The 19927-nt window shown below is 38.2% G+C and overlaps 1 protein-coding gene across 4 annotated transcripts in view; it reads left to right on the top strand.

Annotated features, from left to right (window-relative positions):
* efcab11 (EF-hand calcium binding domain 11) overlaps positions 1-18173 on the top strand; it is a 55538-nt gene extending 37365 nt beyond the window's left edge. For all 4 annotated transcript variants that reach the window (XM_057343961.1, XM_057343959.1, XM_057343962.1 and 1 more), the window contains one exon: positions 17145-18173. In XM_057343961.1, coding sequence (XP_057199944.1) covers positions 17145-17226 — 82 coding nt within the window. In that variant the 3' untranslated portion in view covers positions 17227-18173. The remainder of the gene's footprint in view (positions 1-17144) is intronic.
* Positions 18174-19927: the final 1754 nt, after the last annotated feature.

The raw sequence follows: 19927 nt of genomic DNA, 5'->3' as shown, positions 1-19927 counted from the left end.
TTTGCTTGTATCAAAAGCCTCCAGAGCTCACTCAAGAGGCTTAAAGACTGTAAACAAATTAGACGACGGCAAAAAAAGAGAGAAGCGCTGTTCTGATGTACTGTGGCCCAGCTTGCAACCTAATTTCAACTAATTACCATCAGTCACCGTGCACAATGAGTTCTCAAAGCAGAGGATTGGCAAAAGTACAGCTTCCTTGAATTTATCATTGTAATGCAGCAAGTGCTTTTTTCTACTGTACTTTTATCTCCCTGATATTTCTTATGTTTACTTCTCTCTTGGTTGCAGAAAACATCTATATTTGCGTGTGACCTCATTTAAAAATCACAGAGCATTAAGACAGTCACATGCATCTTAGTGGTACATATGTGTATTAAATTGAATCCCTGCATATTTTAACATGTTTCTTTTTCGAGTGACCTAATGGTTGTCATTGCCGTACACAACCCCACGGGTCCATCGACATCGTCTGAGAGCATCGCAGGCCTCCCCCACTCACACTGCTGATGTCAAAGAATTACATTGTGCTTGACATTTGCTACAATGTTGCTCATTTGAATTTCCCCCAAGCGTGTGTTGACACGGGGGGTGTCGGAGTAAAAGATAACAGAGTGAAATCAAACAAATGAATGTGTGCGGACAATAGTGTGAATTATGAGTGTAGTGCACCTCAGGGGCTAAACATTCCTCAGATGATGTTTTAGCGTGATTTGTGCGATTCCTCCAGGGGATTTCTTACGGCTGTGAGCTCGGTGGGCCGCCTGCCACCAGCATTGGCGAGGACCATCCGTAACTTTCCTATAGGTTAGTTTGACTTGGATAATGTTTACTTTAGGCGCTTGTCGTAATGTTTTCTCATTACACACAAACTCGTTACTAAAATGTGATTTTTCTGCATTGTGGATGTGTCAGCCCTGGCACAATAAACAGTGGCATATATGTCTCCATCGAGGCTCCGAAAGCGCTACAACTGTACTGTTTTTGCGCAACGTCTAGACGACGAAAAGAAATTGAATTCCCAACAGCGCGCCGCGTTTCCACTGATTTTGACAAAAGTGGCACGTGACGCGTCTCGCCGGGGCCTCCCCTCCGTCCCAAAAAGATGAAGGTCTTTCATTCGGTTGCGTCTGACAAAAGAAATCGGAGCTTGGTACAGAAGCCGAGGCATATTTTAAGACACAAAGAAAGCGCTCCCTTTTTTAGTCGCAAAGCACAGAGGAACATCCAACAAGAACACAAGAGCACTACAGAAGCTAGAAGGATCGGAACGCTTTTTTGTGCTGGAGAGTACTGTGAAGCGTTTCATCTGCATATGTAACCGCAACAGTGATGGAGAGCGTGTCTGGAGTTTGTACGTGTGGGATAAACTGTACATGAGTGTAGAAGAGTTCGAGCGTGCATGTTTTGTCTGCTCTGAGAGTCTCGCTTCTCTTGCGCTTTTCATGTTTTGATTTCATATCTCAGCTCCCCTCAGGTGAGCGAGATGAAGTGTTAATGGAGACGACGTGGAGCCCTGGTGATCTACCATCAGTCTGCCAGCCCGGCTCAGGCAGGAGAGCATCAGTCCTACTAATCAGCAGAGAGCGACGCGCTTGGAAAGCTGCCATTTTTGCCTCCTCAATACCGGGGTCATTTCATCCCCAGCAGGGCTTCCTCATATGAAACCTCATTTCTTCTTTAGATTTTTCATTCGTACCTGACTGGGGTCTGATGCTCTCTCTCCGCTGAGCTTTAAAGTCCTGCTGTATAACCCAACATTTTTACACTTGATTTGTAACCGTGTCCCCTTTTCTAGAGACTAGCAAAAACGAGTTTTGATGTTATGCTAATCGACCGGCGGGAGCCCTGCTTTTTTTGTTTCAAGGAGTGTTCTCTGCACCCGTGTGCCCGGTTGTATTAAAATCTTTAAGTTACGAAGAATAAGGTTAAAAGAACACAGTTAAAAAAGGGGGTTCACTTAAGGTTATCAATAAGTATTTACTTTTAAATGATAAAGTCTACCTGGTAGCACTTTACAATAAAGTGCTATTTGTTAACAATTAGTCAATGCATTAGCTGAAATGAGCTAACAACGAACAATACTAATACTGCATCTATTAATGTTAGTTTATGTTAATTTCAGCGTATCCTTATACAATATTAAAATCAAACGTTGTGTCTGTTAACATTAGTTATTGCACCATAACTGTATTGACATGAACTAACATTGACAGGGGTTAATAAATACTGGAAAACGAAATTGTTCATTGTTAGCTAATGCATTTACTAATGTTAACAAATGGCACCTTATTGTAAAGTGTTACCGTTTCCCTTTATGATCTGTTATGCGTTGATACAAAGTCTCTTTCTAGTAGCTATTTCACCTTCCCCCAAAAATGAGAAAAAGTCTCAAATGCGAAGAATGATATCATGTTAATTGAAAACGTGCGTTGGTATTTTCTCATTCAGAGATTGATTTTGTTGGATCAGTGTGAATTAGCCTTATTGATATGTAGGGATGGGTATCGTTAAGATTTTATCGATACCGATATTGATACTGCTTATCGATAACGGTACTTATCAATACTGTTATCGATACTACGCTCTATAATTTGATGCCAAAACACATGATGTGACAAGATGTTAAACATTTGTAGTTTCTTTATTACAGCTGAGCTTTAGAACGGCAGTTTACAAATACTTCTGAGCAAACAGAAAATGCCCCATAACAAAACGTGTGTGTGTTCCTTAGCATACCATTTACGGCACTTAGCATGTGCATAGGAGCACATCATAATGTAATTCAACATATTTACTTTACATCACTATGGTTATTTGGCTGGTAGACCGTATTTCTTTTTTCCTTTCTGGTTTTAGGTCTACATAAATTTAAGTACTATTAGTATAATAAAGTAATTTTTTTTAATTATATGTACTATTTTTTATCATTTTACTAGCACATTTACTTCAGTTTACTAAAGTAAGTAAATATACTCCGTGGCCGAATTATTAAAAACAATGTTATAACTTGTTCTCAAATAAAGGACTTCTATTTTGACGGGTTTCCGCAAAGGGGTGTTTGACGGAAGCTTCCTAGTTGTGAAACGCGGACGCTGAAAGCTCCACAAGCGCAACCATGCCACTCTTTCACTCATAAACATGCAAAACAAGCAGATTACAAATACATCACGGAAATCATATGACCCTAGATATCACACATACGTCGAGCAAACTTCGGCCATTCGGACATCATTCAGGGATGGAAAATGACAGGCAGCAGCCTCTAATTCGCCATTTAACACACGAATACACAGAGATAAAACAACGCAAGTATCGATAACAGTATCGTTTGTCATGAAGCTTATGGATACTCTGGTATCGACCCAATTATGTACCGGTCCAAAAAAGTACCGGTTCTCGGTACCCATCCCTATTGATATGTAATTATTGAGAGAATATTGATTTGATAGGATATTGTCGTCCATCATGGTATTTACCATTATTATTGTGTGAAAAGGGCTATTGAGTGCACGTTTCACCTGCTTCTTGCCTTACGTGGTGTGCTTTCCACCATACGTGTTTGGCTTTCCAAGCTCGACAATACCAGCGACATTGGCACCGATTCAACAGATTTATTTGTAGCAGAGCAGGTTGCGCGTTCGGCAGCCTTGTTCGTTTTGTTTTACGGAAAGTGTCTTCACTTGTCAGAAAATACTGGTCTCTCTGACTCGCATTCCATTAAGAGGCTTTTCTAGAGAAGCTTATGAAGCGCGGAGAGAACTAAGGCGGCAAAAGTGTTTGAATAGAGCAGAAGAGTCAATAGACGTCTGAATAGACTCGGTCTCATTACACTGCCTGATTAAACAACCATCAAATTTTCACCATGAATCAGGCTCATTCTAAAGAGCCTCCAGTGTCTTTTCCCTCTTCCTTTTTTCTCTCCGAGCAGTCTTTTAAAGTGGGATGAATTGTAGAATAATATAAACAGAGGATCGGTCTCTCCCGGAGCCGGCGAAGATGGAATACGAGGGCCCCTGCGTCTGGAAGTGGGTTAAGTCAAGGAGTTATTACGAAGACGGCTGGATATGACAGCGATCCCAAATGGAGCCGGTGGCTTGGGACGGGTCTGAAGCCGGGATGAGTTTTCAGGATTTAAATAAATTGACTTTACCCTCCCGTGACTAAAACGGATTGTTGTTAAGAGTTTTGGGGCCGACGCGAGTGGTAAACATTTATAAGAAATCTATAGCCTTGGAACAAACAACATGGCTGCTCTCGTTCGCCTCCGTACGCTCCACTTAGTCATGACTTTCAATCCCGGTTACGAAATCCATTTAGCAGCTGTAAAGCTCACCGAGTAAATCGTCTCCACCAATTGGTCAACAAGCTTTTGGAGGATGTCACACAGAGATATCTCTTTTAATTCTATTTAGGAAGCCATCGCGGATGCGGTGAGTCACCGCGACGCCCTATTAACTAAGCGAGCCGGTCGCGAGATGCGCACTACGTTGTCATCAATCTCCCTAGCACATTCTAATTTACAGCCTCAAGCTGTGACTTTACAGCCTAGTTTCGCCTTGATGGCTTTGTGCTGAAAACGTGTCAGGACTCTAAGCATGACATGAATCAAACCGTAACATCCTCCTTTATATATTTGATTGTTTTATACCTTAATCCTAGTTCCCTGAGAGGTGATTGGTTTTGGAAAGGTTGTGCAAGAAGTATGTGTGTTTGTGTGCATGTCGTGTGTGTGTAGTGACAGTTTATCTGACAGGTCGTGAGTGCTGTTTGGCACACGCTCTCTCTGGTGTGTGGGACTCTTGAAACAACAGCTTACTGTAGTTTTCAGTGCACTCCTGCAGGATGGTTAAGAATAGACTGTCCCTGTAAGCTCTGCTCTCTTTCTTCCCCTGTGACTGCTGTGTTTGCACATCACCTGTGCTGTAGAGAAAGTGGCAAACACGAACAAACAGAGAAATTCAGATACAGCTTTTAGACCGTGTGGTCCTGGTAAACCTTACAGTGTCGCTACAAAGATAGTAATACAAGTAGTGTTGTTTTTGGCGGCCTGTTTTAATTTTAGTTTACTCTAGTCTTTGTGTCAAGCTGTCATTTTAGTTTTTATTAGTTTTAGTCACGTTCATACTCTTTTTAGTCTCGTCTAGTTTTAGTCGACGAAAACTGATGACATTTACTCTAGTTTTAGTCAATGAAAATTGTATTTTAGTCTCTTTTTAGTAATGCAATTCTATTTAACCCAGTCAATATAGTATAAGTACCTAGTAGTATAGACAAAACCAAAATTTTCTTTTAGCCAAACCCATTTCAAACAAGGTTATCTTATTATATTATTGTTACCTTATAGACTCAAGAATACATCCATTCCAGACACGGAAGATGCTCTGATTTGAATTTAAGGCCATCGGTAGGGGTGGGAATCTCTAGGCATGTCACCATGCGATTCGATTATGATTCAGAGGGCTGCGATGCGATGATAAAACGATTCTCGATGCATCTTTTTCCTATACAAATGTTATTTTTCTTGCTGTGTGACTATTAAAATCAAAGTATTTGTAATTACCCAGACTGATTTTACTTCCAATATCCTTTATTAATAAAACAAATGGAAGTGATTTCGCAAGTAAACTGGAAGGTTACATTTGCCAGCATTGCAAAGAACCAACAGGAAAAGAGTGACTGCCCTCAGTGCCCTGTAGTACCATACAGAATGCAGTAAATTAATGCAGACTTTTTTGCACGTAGCACTGGAGCTAGAGAGGTTTAAAGTTTGGTAGTACAGGCCAAACAGTAGGAGCACAAGTATAAGTTGCCGGTTGTCATCATTAAAAAAAATTATGCAAGTGCAGTTCATCTTGAAAAGGCAGGTAACTGACAAAAGACATTCATGTTACATACAGATGGATAAATTAGGGCCATATAATTTTTACACTACCTAAATTTGTTTTAATTTTTCTAATTTGTGTGTTTTTCCTTTTTTACTATACAATAGTGGTATATTTGTCGACATAAATTACTGTAGTATACTATAGTATTTACTATAGTAAACTGCAGTAAAAAAACTTTACTATAGTATACAGTGTTTATCAATTTACTACAAGGGCATTACAATTTTCAATAGCAAATACTATAGTTCACTAAAGTATTTTCTGTCTGAGTGTTCAATTTAACGGGACTTTTATTTTGATGGGTCTTTGGGAAGACGCTTGAGTTTTTGTGTTTGCTGATAGCGTCACTCAAACAGTAAACGCTCGTAAAATAAACTCTCAGAGCAACTGTGGAGATGAAGTTCATTTGTTCATATCCTCATACAGTGCAGACGCAGATAAATCCTCGACCATCACTCGTGTTGTATGTTAAACTGTGGACATAATTCACTCAGACACGCAGAACAGCCAGATGACATTTAACGTTAAATAACAGGATTCAGCTCCGCATCTAGGTTAAAGCATCAGACGAAATAACGTTATAACGTCTCGTCTCGTTTTGGTCAACGAAAATGAAGAGACATTTTAGCATAGTTTTTATTTTGTAAACCACATTTAGTCTCGTTTTTATTCGTCAACAATATTGCATTATACATTTAATTATAGTCATCGTCACATGACCAGCATTTACGTTGCGTCTCGTTTTCGTCACGTGATAAAGGTTCGTTGACGACGATATTTAGTCATAATTTTCGTTGACGAAAGCAACACTAAATACAAGGAATTTTTTTAACCTTGTGGAGACATTTTTTTGTCCCCACGAGCAAAAACAGCTTATAAAACAAACTAAATGATGTTTATTTGAAAATGTAGGTTAGGTTTAGGGGTGGGGTGAGGTGAGGTGAGGGGATAGAATATAGTTTGTACAGTATTACGTCAATGGAAAGTCCTCATAAAACGTGGAAACCCAGCGTGAGTGTATGGGTACATACTGATCTATAAAATTAGTCCCAAGAAGATAAATATGATCATTTTTTATGGCACATTTATGAAAACGTTGTATGGGTGTAGTGGTACACTTGGCTCATAATTCAATACGATGTACAATGTACCATGATATTTTGAAAAAGGAAATTAAACTAAAATAGGAGATCAAGTGCCTTGATGTTGTTGTACATACAGTGTATTTAGAAATCGACAACATTCAAGGTTTGAACCTTTTGTATGTAAATAAAAAAGAAACTGAATAGGTCTGTCATTGAAAAATAAAACTTCTTTTTAGGATAATATTAAGAAAGCTAAACCCAAAGAGAGCTTCCTAAAGCAGTAAACACACAAATTATGAAAGAAAAAATAATATGTTGTTGCTGTCGGGTGGAAACCTTGCATCTTCAGAACTGCTACTTTTCAAAAAATGATGCAACATTTGGCAAAACTTTTGGTAACACTTTATTTTACAGTGCCCTTACAAATGTTACATGTATTTGCTATAGTATTTACTATTAGTTATGAATAATTACATGTAACTAACCCTAAACCAAACCCTAATCCTATAGTAAGTACATTTAGTACATTTTATTACTCCTTAATGTATAATTACACTGTAAAATAAAGTGTAACCACTCTTTTTAATACTTTTCAATAGTTAAATATTTGTAAAACCCACAGACAAACAGGAAACATGACCAATGATTTATGGAAAAAATAAAATCAATAAACACAAGGTTTCGACCCAACAGCGACGATATGTTGACGTTGGTCACATGTTGGCAGCTTAACCAAAATGGACATCATATCATACAAATTGCCAAAGCTCTAGGATACACATTGTTTTTTGTATTGCAATATTTCATGCCATAATATTTCTCTACACCCCTACTAAATAACTAAAAGTAATGCTTTTATTTTAAAAAAATAAAATTAAAATCCTATATTAGGTCTATGGTGTGTATTTAGATCTTGTGTGTTTGTGTAATAATAATAAAACATGTTTCTCTCTTTATAGGCCGTACGTGTCTTGTAATATTCCAGGGTCAATAACTCAAGCCCTCTACCTCTGCTAATCGTATGTATTGTCTGAGAAAAACACCGCTTACACGTATAAAATCGTCCACCCTGCACTTAAGCAGTTTGAGGGATTATGTGTGTATGCACTGGGACGAGATGTATAGATTCTTAGCGTACGCTGGCAGAATTAACTCGCATCTTGTTTGTAGGCTCGACAGGTAGCCATGGAGCTGAAAGCCAGCCGCCCCTGACAGCGGCATCAATATCACGTCTGGGGGCCACAGGCGGAGAAGAAATTTCTGCTGCACATTTCACAACTCCCATTGATACTTTCTGCCGTTGCCATGACAGCAAGGTGCAGTGGTTTTAATGGAAGCGATTTTGTTAATATAAAATTGAGGCATGGCCGCAACATCTCTCCCGTGGTGCGGCGGTCCCCATCGATCAGAGGTGAAAATGCAGCGCTCCAGGATCCTCTGCCTTACTTTTCTTTGTGTGCGCTTGTGAGGATGAAAGAAACGCTAATAGAAGCAAATGAGAGAGCTGTCCTAGGATGTGTTTTATGACAAATATCTTATTTTTTCCATTACTTTTGTTGTTATTTTGATCAAAATGATATCCTTGCACCTTGCATATCATTTTAACCAAAAACAGATGGTCTATACAATTTACAGCGCATTCAAAATATATTTTTTGTCACTTTTGTGTTATGCTTTGTTGTTGTATTTGGTTAAACGAATAGTTGACTAAAAAACAATTCTGTATCATTTATTCACCCTCATGTTCATGTTTTTGGAAGGCAGAATGTTACTGCCATCCTTAGTCCCCATTTAATTTCATCGAAAGCGAATGGCGAATGGCGACTGAGGTCATGCAGGTTTGGAACAACATGAGAGTGAGTAAATGAACACATTTTATATATAGCACATTTGAACGCATGTTCTCTCAAAACTCACATTTCTGTGTGCTGATGTAGAAGAAAGGAAGGCCAGAAGAGCATCTCTTCCTTTAGTTTTGTGCAGCGTCAGTACTGGAGCAAGGTGTGCATTTTTTGACAGTGACAGAGTAGCGCCCGCAGCGTGCCATACCTCTCCTCGCCATCGCTTCCCATGCCGAAACCAAATGAAATAAATAAAAGCACATCTGAGCAGCAATCAGATGAACACACCTGTGCCTGTGGGCCACACTGATGATGTCATCACCAGCCCCTTTCCATCTCCCAGGAGAGCTTCAGTGTCCTCCACAGGGAATCCTGGCACCGAGATGTGAGACAAACCAATCGTCCAGGCAATATTTATCTCACTTATGGCGGTCCAACACATTGCTGCCGAGCACATCTTGCCCACTCTTTCACAATTCCACGCTGATTTCTGTCCCAACACAAATCCTGTGTGACTAAGACTGGCTCGTCTCGTCGTGCACGCTCGCGTTCCATCTTGCCCCTCCGCAGTGCGTTATCAGGATGCGCACAGATCACACACGAGCGAGCGGCTCGTAGGAGTCGCGGCCTGGGCGGATGACTTGGCTGATTCGCAGTCGAGTTGATTAGCTGAACGTTCACAGATACAGCTGCCACAGTGCGTGGTAATAAGAACAACATCCCTGAGCCATGCGCCATTATTCTGATTAAGATGGTATTTTAGCTATGACAATGCGGTAATTAGTGAATCTGCATGCTTCGGTGAGTCTTCAGCGCTACTCGGCTCCCAAGATATTCTTCATCTCTGGATGAAGGCTAATAAGCACCCAGCAGTTAGACTTGAGGAAGACACCTGTGCGTGTGGAACGAAACCACTGTGCAATTTTTTAAGTGCTTGGTGGGACTATTTACACAGCAACTCGTGAGAAGGAAAATTGCAGATGAGCTTTCCTGTGGTTAGAGCACGGCACTAGCAATGCCAAGGTCATGGGTTCGATCCCAGGGAATTGCACATAGTCAGAAACCAAATGTATAATACAATACAATGTAAGTTGCTTTGGGTAACAGCGTCTGCCAAATGCATAAATGTAAATGATATGGCATTAAAGGGATAGTTCACCCAAAAAGGAAAATTCTGTCATTTAGGTTATGTACACTTTTGTCATTTCAAACCTGTATGACTAACTTTATCTGTAGAACACAGAAGAAGATATTTTGAAGAATGTTGGTAACTGAACAATGGCGGTACCCATTGACTTCTATTGTATGGACACAAAACCAACGCAAGTCGATTGGTACCGCCGTTGTTTGGTTATCAACATTCTTCAAAATATCTTATGTGTTCTGCAGAAGAAAGAAAGTTATACAGGTTTAAAATGACAAGAGGGTGAGTAAATAATGACAGAATTTTTCAATCAATTAGTCCGAAAAAAATGAATCGGACTAAATGGAAATTAATCGGAGCAAATGGAAAAAGTCCCAGATGTTTTTCAGAAGAAGATCTAGAAATGTCCCAAATGTCTCCATTATAGCTTCAGAAAAGATCTCGATAAAGTCACGAACTAAGCTCAGATCTGTCCAAAGTCAATATTATTGAAGATCTCATTATGAAGTCAATCATTTACCCAAATGCAAATGATTTTATCTAAACATGAATCTGTAAATGAATCTACATTCATTTTACACCTCCTTGGTCCTAGTGTATTTTAACAAGTGCCTCATTTGTTTCTCTTTTTATTTTTCCTAAGCAGTTTTCATCTTAGACCAAGTTGATAGTTGATATCAAGTTGATAACGGAGAACTCCATCTCCAATCTCCTGAGATATGAATAAGAAACTAGCACATACGTCTGTAAGATGGCTGCTAAAGATCTGGAAAACATCTGCTGTTTAAATAAACATCATATAAACGTCTTGGAAAAAGCGTTTTACATACATTCTAAATCTTAAACGTCTTACATACTGTACATCTTCTAGATGTCTATACGACATCTGACAAAACACATCTCGGAGATATACTGCAGATGAGCAAACAATTAAGAAAAACGTCTTGCTAGATGTATGTGTGCTATCAGGGTTCTGAGCAATGAAACTTCTGGCAGACTGTCTGAGAAACCTGAGCAACATGCTGGCAATGGGTATGCAGTCATGGATATTTCTAGTTTTCAATATTTCATGAGTTGGAAAAGTGCTTGTATGGAGTAAACTCCATTCTTTTAGGGTCCTATTGGAAACCTTTCCACACCAGTTGTATTGTAAGCATATTTTCTATTAATGAACTATTGGAAAGGTTATGAAAAGTCATGGCAAACAATTGGACAAAGTGTGTGAGCCCTGATTCAACCACTGGACCATTTAACATGACTGTACGGACATGCTTTTCCAACACCAACCTGCTTTGACTGACAGTGTTACACTTACTACAACTAGCCCAGTGTGACAGCTAAGAAGGGACAGCTAAAATATCACTTGTGTGTCTCTTCTCACCGAGATAAAGACAATGAAGACTATACGGTCCTCTTATGTCTACCGCTGCGCCCTCTCATATGACAAGCTGCCAGTCTGTTTGATGCAAAGCCTTAGTTCTAATATCACATCACTCCATCCAGCATGGCAATATGAGAATGGGTCAGCCTTGCTCTGTAATTATTTTGTCACTTCGTGAGGTCCTCTTCACACGTGATTATGCTTAACCTCGTCATGCTTTAATTGGGACTCGGTGCTTGCAGCCAAAGCATCAGTTAAGGAGGCTAGTAAGAGATGCGTTGCCTTTTTTAGAGTCACCTTGTATGTTTAATCAGTGAAAGTAGCACAGGTGTTTGAATACAGATTTTTTGCTCTTGTATTGGTGTGCGTGAAGAGTAACAGGCTACGTTTGCACTAATCCGGATACGGAAAGTGTTTTCAGGTAAAATGTTCAAAAAGTTACTTGTGCACACTTAAACATTTCAAAACACTTGCATAAGCGCAGAAGTAAAATGCATTATATCTGTCACGCATTTATTTACTTTTGGACTATTTGGATTGTTGCAGTAATGAAAAGCAAAGGTACCAAATTAATTAATAGACGGCAGTGAGGTATAGTACAGTTGTTGCTGCAAGTAACACAAGACTATAAATTTGCAAAAGCAGGTTAAAATGTACACTGTTACCAAAAATGAAAGATATTGGTAATGTTCTGCTAGGCCACAATCCGTTAATTTTATGGACATTTCCCTAAAACATAATGCAATGCAGGGGAAAAGTCAAAATAAATAAGGTAATACATATTAAAGATATATAAAAGATAATAATGTATATTACATGGTATGTAGAAATATTTTATAGAATATTAATAACATTTTATAAATATAAGTAAAAAATAAAGAAACAAATATAATATATAGATAATCTATGTTATATAATAATATATATTTAAAAGATAATCATGTATCTTATATGGTATGTAAAAATATAATATAAAATATGAATTGCATTTAATAAGGTAGTAAATATATATAAAAAAGTAATCAATATAACAATAAAATATATTTAAAAACATATAAAAAGTATTAAAAAATAAAATACAGAACATTTATAATAATTAATATTATATTGGTAATAACATTACCAATTAACGATTAGTTAATAATATATAATAATAATTATGTATAATAAATAATGGTAACAGATCAAATAATAAGTAAATAAACTAAGCATTAAATATAAGAAATATTGGACTGCTTCTTGCATTGGGTTAAATGGGTCATGTGACTAAAAATGGTTAAACAAAATGCTTCTCAGTGTGGACATAAAACCAAAACAGAGGGAAAAAGATGTTTTTAAAACTTTAGTGTGAACAAGGCCTTAGGTAGTCTCACTCTCCCTTTCTGTTGAAAGCAGTGAAGAAGTGCAAAGGCTCAGGAGAGGGGCATTCTAGATGTCTCCATGGTCCTCCTCCATGGGGAGGACTTCATTAGAATCTAATTAGATGCGTGCTACACTTCCATTTGAACTGGAGTCACCGGCACGGAACAGGGAAGTGTGATTTTCCAGTTGCTGAATGCTTAATGTTGTTTTAATTCTCCTCCCTGTTGCTACCAAATTTCCCTCACATCTGCTGCGTTTGCACTCGATCGGGCTGCCGTTGAAAGGAATAGAGAAATCACCCCGGTGAGAAAATACCAGATCTCCCTCTGCATAACTTCTCTTATGTTTGTTCTTCCTCTCCTCGTCTGCAACTGGAGGAGCAGTTTTCCTCTGGCAGTTTTTTATCCACATTAATTTTGATCTTGGTAAAACACCCGCTTAATGAGTTCTACGCGATTGCAATCTGATTCCGCTGCGGTCTCGCTCGCAGATTTACTGTTGACTGTAAGCAGCCGCATCAGCGAGACAAGAAAAGCGAGAAATAGAGATGCTTCTCTGGCTAAATTTGTATTTTAATTCCATCTCTGAACAGAAAGTGAGCGCTGAGAGGAAGAAATGATGCTCTGTTGCTCTCTGCTTCTAGGACACGATTCAATTTGCTCACATGGTCTTTTTCTGCTCGTTATGTCATGAATGACTCATTCGCAAATGTGAAGTGTGCGCTTCCTTTAGAGAACTTGCTCTCAGCAACTACAGCTGTGTGATAGATCTGGACAATTGCTGAAGTCACTAAAGGCTAAAATATACTACAAGACTTGCTCAGATTTTGCCCAGATTTTCAATCTGGACTTGTAGCAGAAAGTCTGTGCCAGTCTGCAGATTTGATCAGTTAGTGTGTTTCTATCTGAAATTTTCAAAAAGTCTGCAAGTGTATGATGTCTAGTTTAAAAACAAAATCTGTTCAGATTTTAAGAGTCTTGTAGTGTATTCCAGCCATTAGTTGCAGCTCTAAAGCAGGGCAGAGACTTATGACGCAGGGACTGGAAGGTGATATCTAAGGCCAAATGTCTGACCCTTGTCAGTAGAGCTGGGTTCAGTGCTCAAATTGTAGGGGGGATCCGGGACCCCCCATAAGGCATTTGGGACCCCCATAAGAAGTAAAAAATAGACTTGGGGGATCCCTCAGATATTTTTATTTGGGTAAAAATGATGACAAATGTGATTAAATTCATGCAATGGATATGGTAAATTCAGTGAATTAATTATTTACAATAATTTATATTAAGTTTGTTTATGGGCTAGTTGTCATGTCTCTTGTCATTTTAAACACCCCGCCCCACGTCTAAAGAGCGCTAAGCGCAGCTGACTGACAGACTCACTCATAACAGTCCCTTGCCCCCACATACTGGACATAACTATGTCAACTGCACTGAAATCGTTGAAAAATCCCCACAACACTAACACACAGGCTGACAGCCGGTCTTGTCACAATTGATATTTTTAATATCTAATAAACTAGTTTCTTGCATTTAAACTAGTCTTTTGGAATAAACATTATTATCACAAAGTGTCGATCATCCAGTTGTTTTTAGGGAAAATAGTAAATACTACATTGGCAAATAATGCTAGAATAATTCTCTGGACGTACACTACTGTTCAAAAGTCATTTCTGTTCACCAAGCCTGCATTGATTTGGTCCAAAATACAGTAAAAGAAGCCTGTTCTTTTATGTAAGCCTGTTTTTAATAAATAGTATATAGTTATGCATATTATCATCAAAAATATGGTGTATTTTGTATAAATTGTATATTGCGAGATAACTCCCACCCCCACGAAAAAAAAGATTCAATTCGAGCACTGGCTGGGTTTGACAACACAATACATCGTGGTACACGTGTCGAGAATCTTGAAGAAACACATAACTAGATCGCAATTGAAACTGCATAGAGATGCATTTCCACTTTGTTTTTTTAGAGGTCAGAACAAGCCAAGAATATTCTCAGTATTCATTGGACTCAAACGTAATTCCATTTCTAGAATGACACTGTGATCTCATGCTTAAGCCATGGATCTAAGTCTCGGTCAAGGCTTCTGAGGCGGAGGAAGACTCCTCTTCCTGCCACACAACTTCCCCATCAGGACTGATAAAAGAGTCAGTCAGCTGAAAATGAGCAGCTCTCCACATCTCTACCTCCAGCACCTGTCTAGGGAACGACCACCACCAGGATGTGAAATAACCCAGGCACCGGCTCACTCAAGTCAATCAGACAGCACTCACCTGCAAGGTTAAAAAGAACATGAGTCTCACTCAAGTCTGAGAGATGGGTAAGATTTACCACCTGTGCACGTATTCAACTGCGCCGGGCTGCAACATTTGTTTTAAACGAAAGAGAAGCTATACCAGCCTAACCAAAAGTATGTCTCTGTTGCTACGCATTTGTCATCACATTTGCGATTATCAGATGGCATTAGTGAGTTTTGAAAAGAACACCATTGAAGGCTGTGTTAGTGATGAAGTGCCTGTGAAAGACCTCAAGCGGTGCATATTACTTACTCCCCTGCGTTTCACTTCAACTTTGTATCAGACAGTGACAGTTATTCAATAGTGTTTTCAGACTACTTGGTTGATATTAGAGAGGAATTCGTCTGGTTTGTCTTTCTCTGGATAGTATTCTGTTTTTGTATTTTTGTGTTGTATTGTATTGGTTCGTCTGGCTGATCATGCAAAATAATTTCCCCACATGGGATTTATAAAGGATCTGTATGTCTGTCTATTCTGATGTTCAGTATTGGTCTGAACACTAAACTGTTTTAAGATTACAAACTAATCCGATCTTGCTGTTTTAACTACGATATCATTAAATGTCTTGAAATAATTGTACTGTAAAACCAGTTCTGTATCATGTGGTTTTGCTTCAAAGATGTCAAATTTTCTTTTCATTTTATAATAAGGAATTAACAAATTTCTGTCTAGTTATTATATTTTTATTGTAATTGTAATAATATTTAGATTTAGCTTTTAGTTTTATATTTTTGGTTTTTATTAGTGATGCACGATATTGGATTTTTGCCGATATTCGGTATGCCGATAATTTCCACCTCAATTAAGACGATAGCCGATGCCGATACCGATATATGCTGTCTATCCACTGGGTGTTTTTACACCGGGCATATCCGCTGCGTGTCCGCTTTGGGTGCCTGAATTTGGCTATAGGCCTACTCTCCGTGACTGCTATAAAACAAAGGCAAGCAGTAATTATTATTAGCTCTGTCTAATGCACATATTCTTATTATTCTACAGATATGTCACACTGTTGTTATTTTTTTTCAAGTTACTTGTCCAGTCGGGCAAGTAAAGTTATCTCTCACATGCCCATACAAAACATTCACTTGTCCCGGAGAAGCGTTAATGTCGAGCCCTGCTTTTCACATTTTAAAATGATGATAAACGAAATAATTTTAAAACATTTGGAAAATGAATTTGGTGAATATTAATTAAAGAAGCAACAAGAGCATAGGTGTCTTTGAAACGGAGACTACAAAACAGCAGTGTGCAGAGACGGAAGTCACAGGGCGGCGCGTTGCATACTATGCACGCTTGCGCTCAAGTTCAAAGTCTACTCCCGATGGACGATGGGCAGGATTCAACTTTATTTAAAGTTTTAGTTAAAAACGTTAATCAATAAATAGGCAGTGCGCGGCTGACGGGCGCAGATATGGATTTCTTTGCGCACTCAGTTAATGTAAGAATGTGCTGCTTTTACAAGCATGATTTAATTACGGCTTCCTATCGGCGTTATTTTCTTTATCGGCTGATGCCGATAATTAATTTATAAGCCATTATCTGCCGATAATATCGTGCATCCCTAGTTTTTATGTTTATTTTAGTTTCATTTTTAGCAATTTTGTTATGTGCTTTTGACATTTGAATTGTTTATTTGTTATATTGCTACAGTATATAAGTTACATTTATTTTATTTCAGTTTTAGTTTAGTTTTTATTCAATTATTTTTATTTTATATAAGTTTTGGTGACTCAAACGTATTTCAGTTTGTTGCCTTATGGCTGGAATACTCTACAAGACTTTTAAAATCAGAACAGATTTATTTTTCACTAGACATCATACACTTGCAGACTTTTTGAAAGTTTCAGATAAACACACTAACTGATCAAATCTGCAGACTGGCACAGACTTTCTGCTACAAGTCCAGACTGAAAATCTGGGCAAAATCTGAGCAAGTCTTGTAGTGTATTTTAGCCTTTAGCAATAAACTGAAATAGGTTTGAGACACTAAAACTACAGGATTCATTTATATATTAAAGTTAGTTAGTTCATTTACTTTTCAAGTAATATACTGATATTTTATTTCATTTAACAGAAATGTTTTAATAGTTTTAGTTTTCATAAACTATAATAACCTTGCTTTCTATATTTTCATTTAACAGGCATGTGGATCTGGATTCTGATGGTCATGTCAGCTTTAAGGACTTTGAAAACGTCATCAGCTATGGTTTGGCAAACATTTGAGACTATGTGAGACACAAACCTATTGGAAGCTTTTGGAACAGTTTGGGAACTTCAGCTGACCCTAACCAGAGAAGACAATTTGCAAAAATGAGTTAGTTTGACAAGGCTGTGCGCAATAGACATACAGACACATTCTCTGTCACCTCCACCTAAAGTCACAACGCATGTTTGAAGTTTTTGTAGTCTGGATTTGTTTTGGATTGATGTATAGTCAGTATATCGTTAATGATACAACAAAGCTATACGACATAACATTACTGAATGGACTGAACTTTGATGTGAATAAAACGCGGCTGTGAAGGACCAAAGTAAATATGTAAAAAAAAGTGTTTTTTTCTAGTACTTTAGTAAAAAGCTGACAGACATTCAAGGCAGACTCTTTTTTAGATAATTGTTGGCAATTTAAAGCCACTGTTTGGCCTTGTCTGTTTAAAGACACCGACTTCAGATTCTTGACACTTGTGTTTGGTGATGGGTTTTGATGTTGTATCGATCAAGTTGGTCCGGGCCTCCGCCGTAATAGAGAACCACACATTTCTATCGTGCACTTGCCTTACAACCTGCATTAAATTGAACCTCTCAAGGTCTAATTCACTAGATGAGAGAACAATATTCTCTGCCATAACCTCACTCGCCCAGTCCTCAGATATTCCGTAGCATCTGAAATAACTTCTGTGAATTCAGTTACAGCAGTCGGGAAGATCTTTTAAAATTCCCCTCCCTCGTTCCATTTCCATCAGCGAAATAGGCAGGTTGCCTCAAAATTGAATATTAACGATCACATTCACATTCTGTTTATGCGAAATTCCCTTCTGCCGACGTATATTAAAAAGCCCGAGCGTTCAGGAGGGATTTCATGTGGCTCGACTTGTTACGCGCGATTATGGAACTGTAAATACTTGTTTGTGTTTTGAGAGATTTGCCGCACTCCCGTCTGAATAAAGATTAATTTGTTTTTGTAATCAGTCCTGAGTCTTCATCTGTATGACACGACGCGCGCAATCCATCAGGGGGCATCAAGTAAGGAAATGGCCTTGGAGGAAAAAAATAATCAAATACAGTTTTAATCAAATACGTGCTTAATCCACTCATAGATTCATTTTCAGGAACGGCCTGCTGTTCAAATATAAACAGAGACGCGCTAGTTTAATCTTCACCTTCCTCTTTGAAACTCGATTAAACCAATCCGCCAATTTAGTTGTTGTGTTGTATTGTGTTGTGGGCGAGAGCGTGCTACACCGTGAGCCAAACCCGTGCCAGGAAAGTAGGTAGAGCTGTCTTGTAATGGGGCTTCGAAGTAAGCCTTGCCAACCGTGCAAAGAGCCGCAGATTAACACATTGTGTGCCTGCTGTTTATGCCAACCTTTTGAAGGTATAGACCATGTTTTATTGTGTTCAAAGTAGAGCTTTTTCTGCTAGTTATTTCTCTCACTCTCTCCCTTCCTTTTTTGTATTTAACTCTCTCTGTATGTCTCTAAATCTTTCTATTGTCTCTATTCCAACTCTCCCTAACCATCTCTTTGTATCTCTTTTTCTGTCTCTATCATTTCCTCTTCTGTTCTGTTTCATGCCTTCGAGCTGCTATGAACTGATAGCGAGAACGAGAATTCAACAATTGACAGCTGGTGAACAAGACCAAACGTATTCAAACATAATTCCACCATCACTGTCACTCATAGAGATGCATGATATTTGCGATTTAACAGGGTCAGATCCAAACTCAAACCGTGTGGAAAGACAGCATGAGCGAGACGCACAAAATGAGACTTTTTTATTTTCTCTTTTAATTGGGTCTCATAGCTGTCACACTTGTGTGTTTGTTTTCTTGTAGTAGCATGAGGTTGAATCTCACAAAGAATGTCTTGATCATTTACACTGAAATCAATTATAGACAGTTTCATCGGATGCATGCGCCTGACCCGAAGTTAAAGGGATCGTTCACCCAAAAAATGTAAATTCTTGTCATTTCAGCCTGTATGACTTTCTGTCTTGCGCAGAACAGTAAAGATGATATTTTGAAGAAAGTTGGTAACGGAACAGCGGCGGCACCCATTCACGTCTATTGTATAGACTCAATAGGTGCCGGTTAACAACATTTTTCGAAATATCTTTTGTGTTCTGCGGAAGAAAGAAAGTCATACAGGTTTGATATGACAAGAGGGTGAGTAAATGATGTCAATTTTCTTTTTGGGTGAACTATCTACTTGCTAGTGGCTCGTAATATAACCATATATTTGATATTTTTATAATAATATTAATTTATAGTCATATTTTATTGTATATTAATTATATTAAATTAAACTACTCAGCAGTTAAAGATTCTTTGAGGAGGTCTACCGGAAGTTACGTTTGGGCCGGAAAAGCGTTTATGTTGTTGCCGCTGAAACCTATATCTATTTTTTATATATATTTTGCATAAACAAAATATGTTTTTCACAGTGGTCCAGTCACGAAGAGGCAAATGCTTATCAAAGTCAGCTAAATAAAGAAGAAAAAATCATACCAGTACCTTATAACTGTTCCTGACGTTTCTATAAAGTTTTTACTATGGAACTGTGACCTCTTTATTTACTATTGTCTCTTCTGTCACCCATGACCTTGGGTAATAAAGTTATATCAATGGCTTTTTCTTATAAGAAAATACGATAAAATAATAAATAATACAAGAATATTGGAAAAAATGACATTATAAACAATAACA

The sequence above is a fragment of the Triplophysa rosa genome, linkage group LG10 (assembly GCF_024868665.1).
Source record: "Triplophysa rosa linkage group LG10, Trosa_1v2, whole genome shotgun sequence".
NCBI classification, from domain to species: Eukaryota; Metazoa; Chordata; class Actinopteri; order Cypriniformes; family Nemacheilidae; genus Triplophysa; species Triplophysa rosa.
The sequence above is the reverse complement of the archived record's forward strand: the minus strand, read 5'-3'. Positions and strand labels throughout refer to the sequence as shown.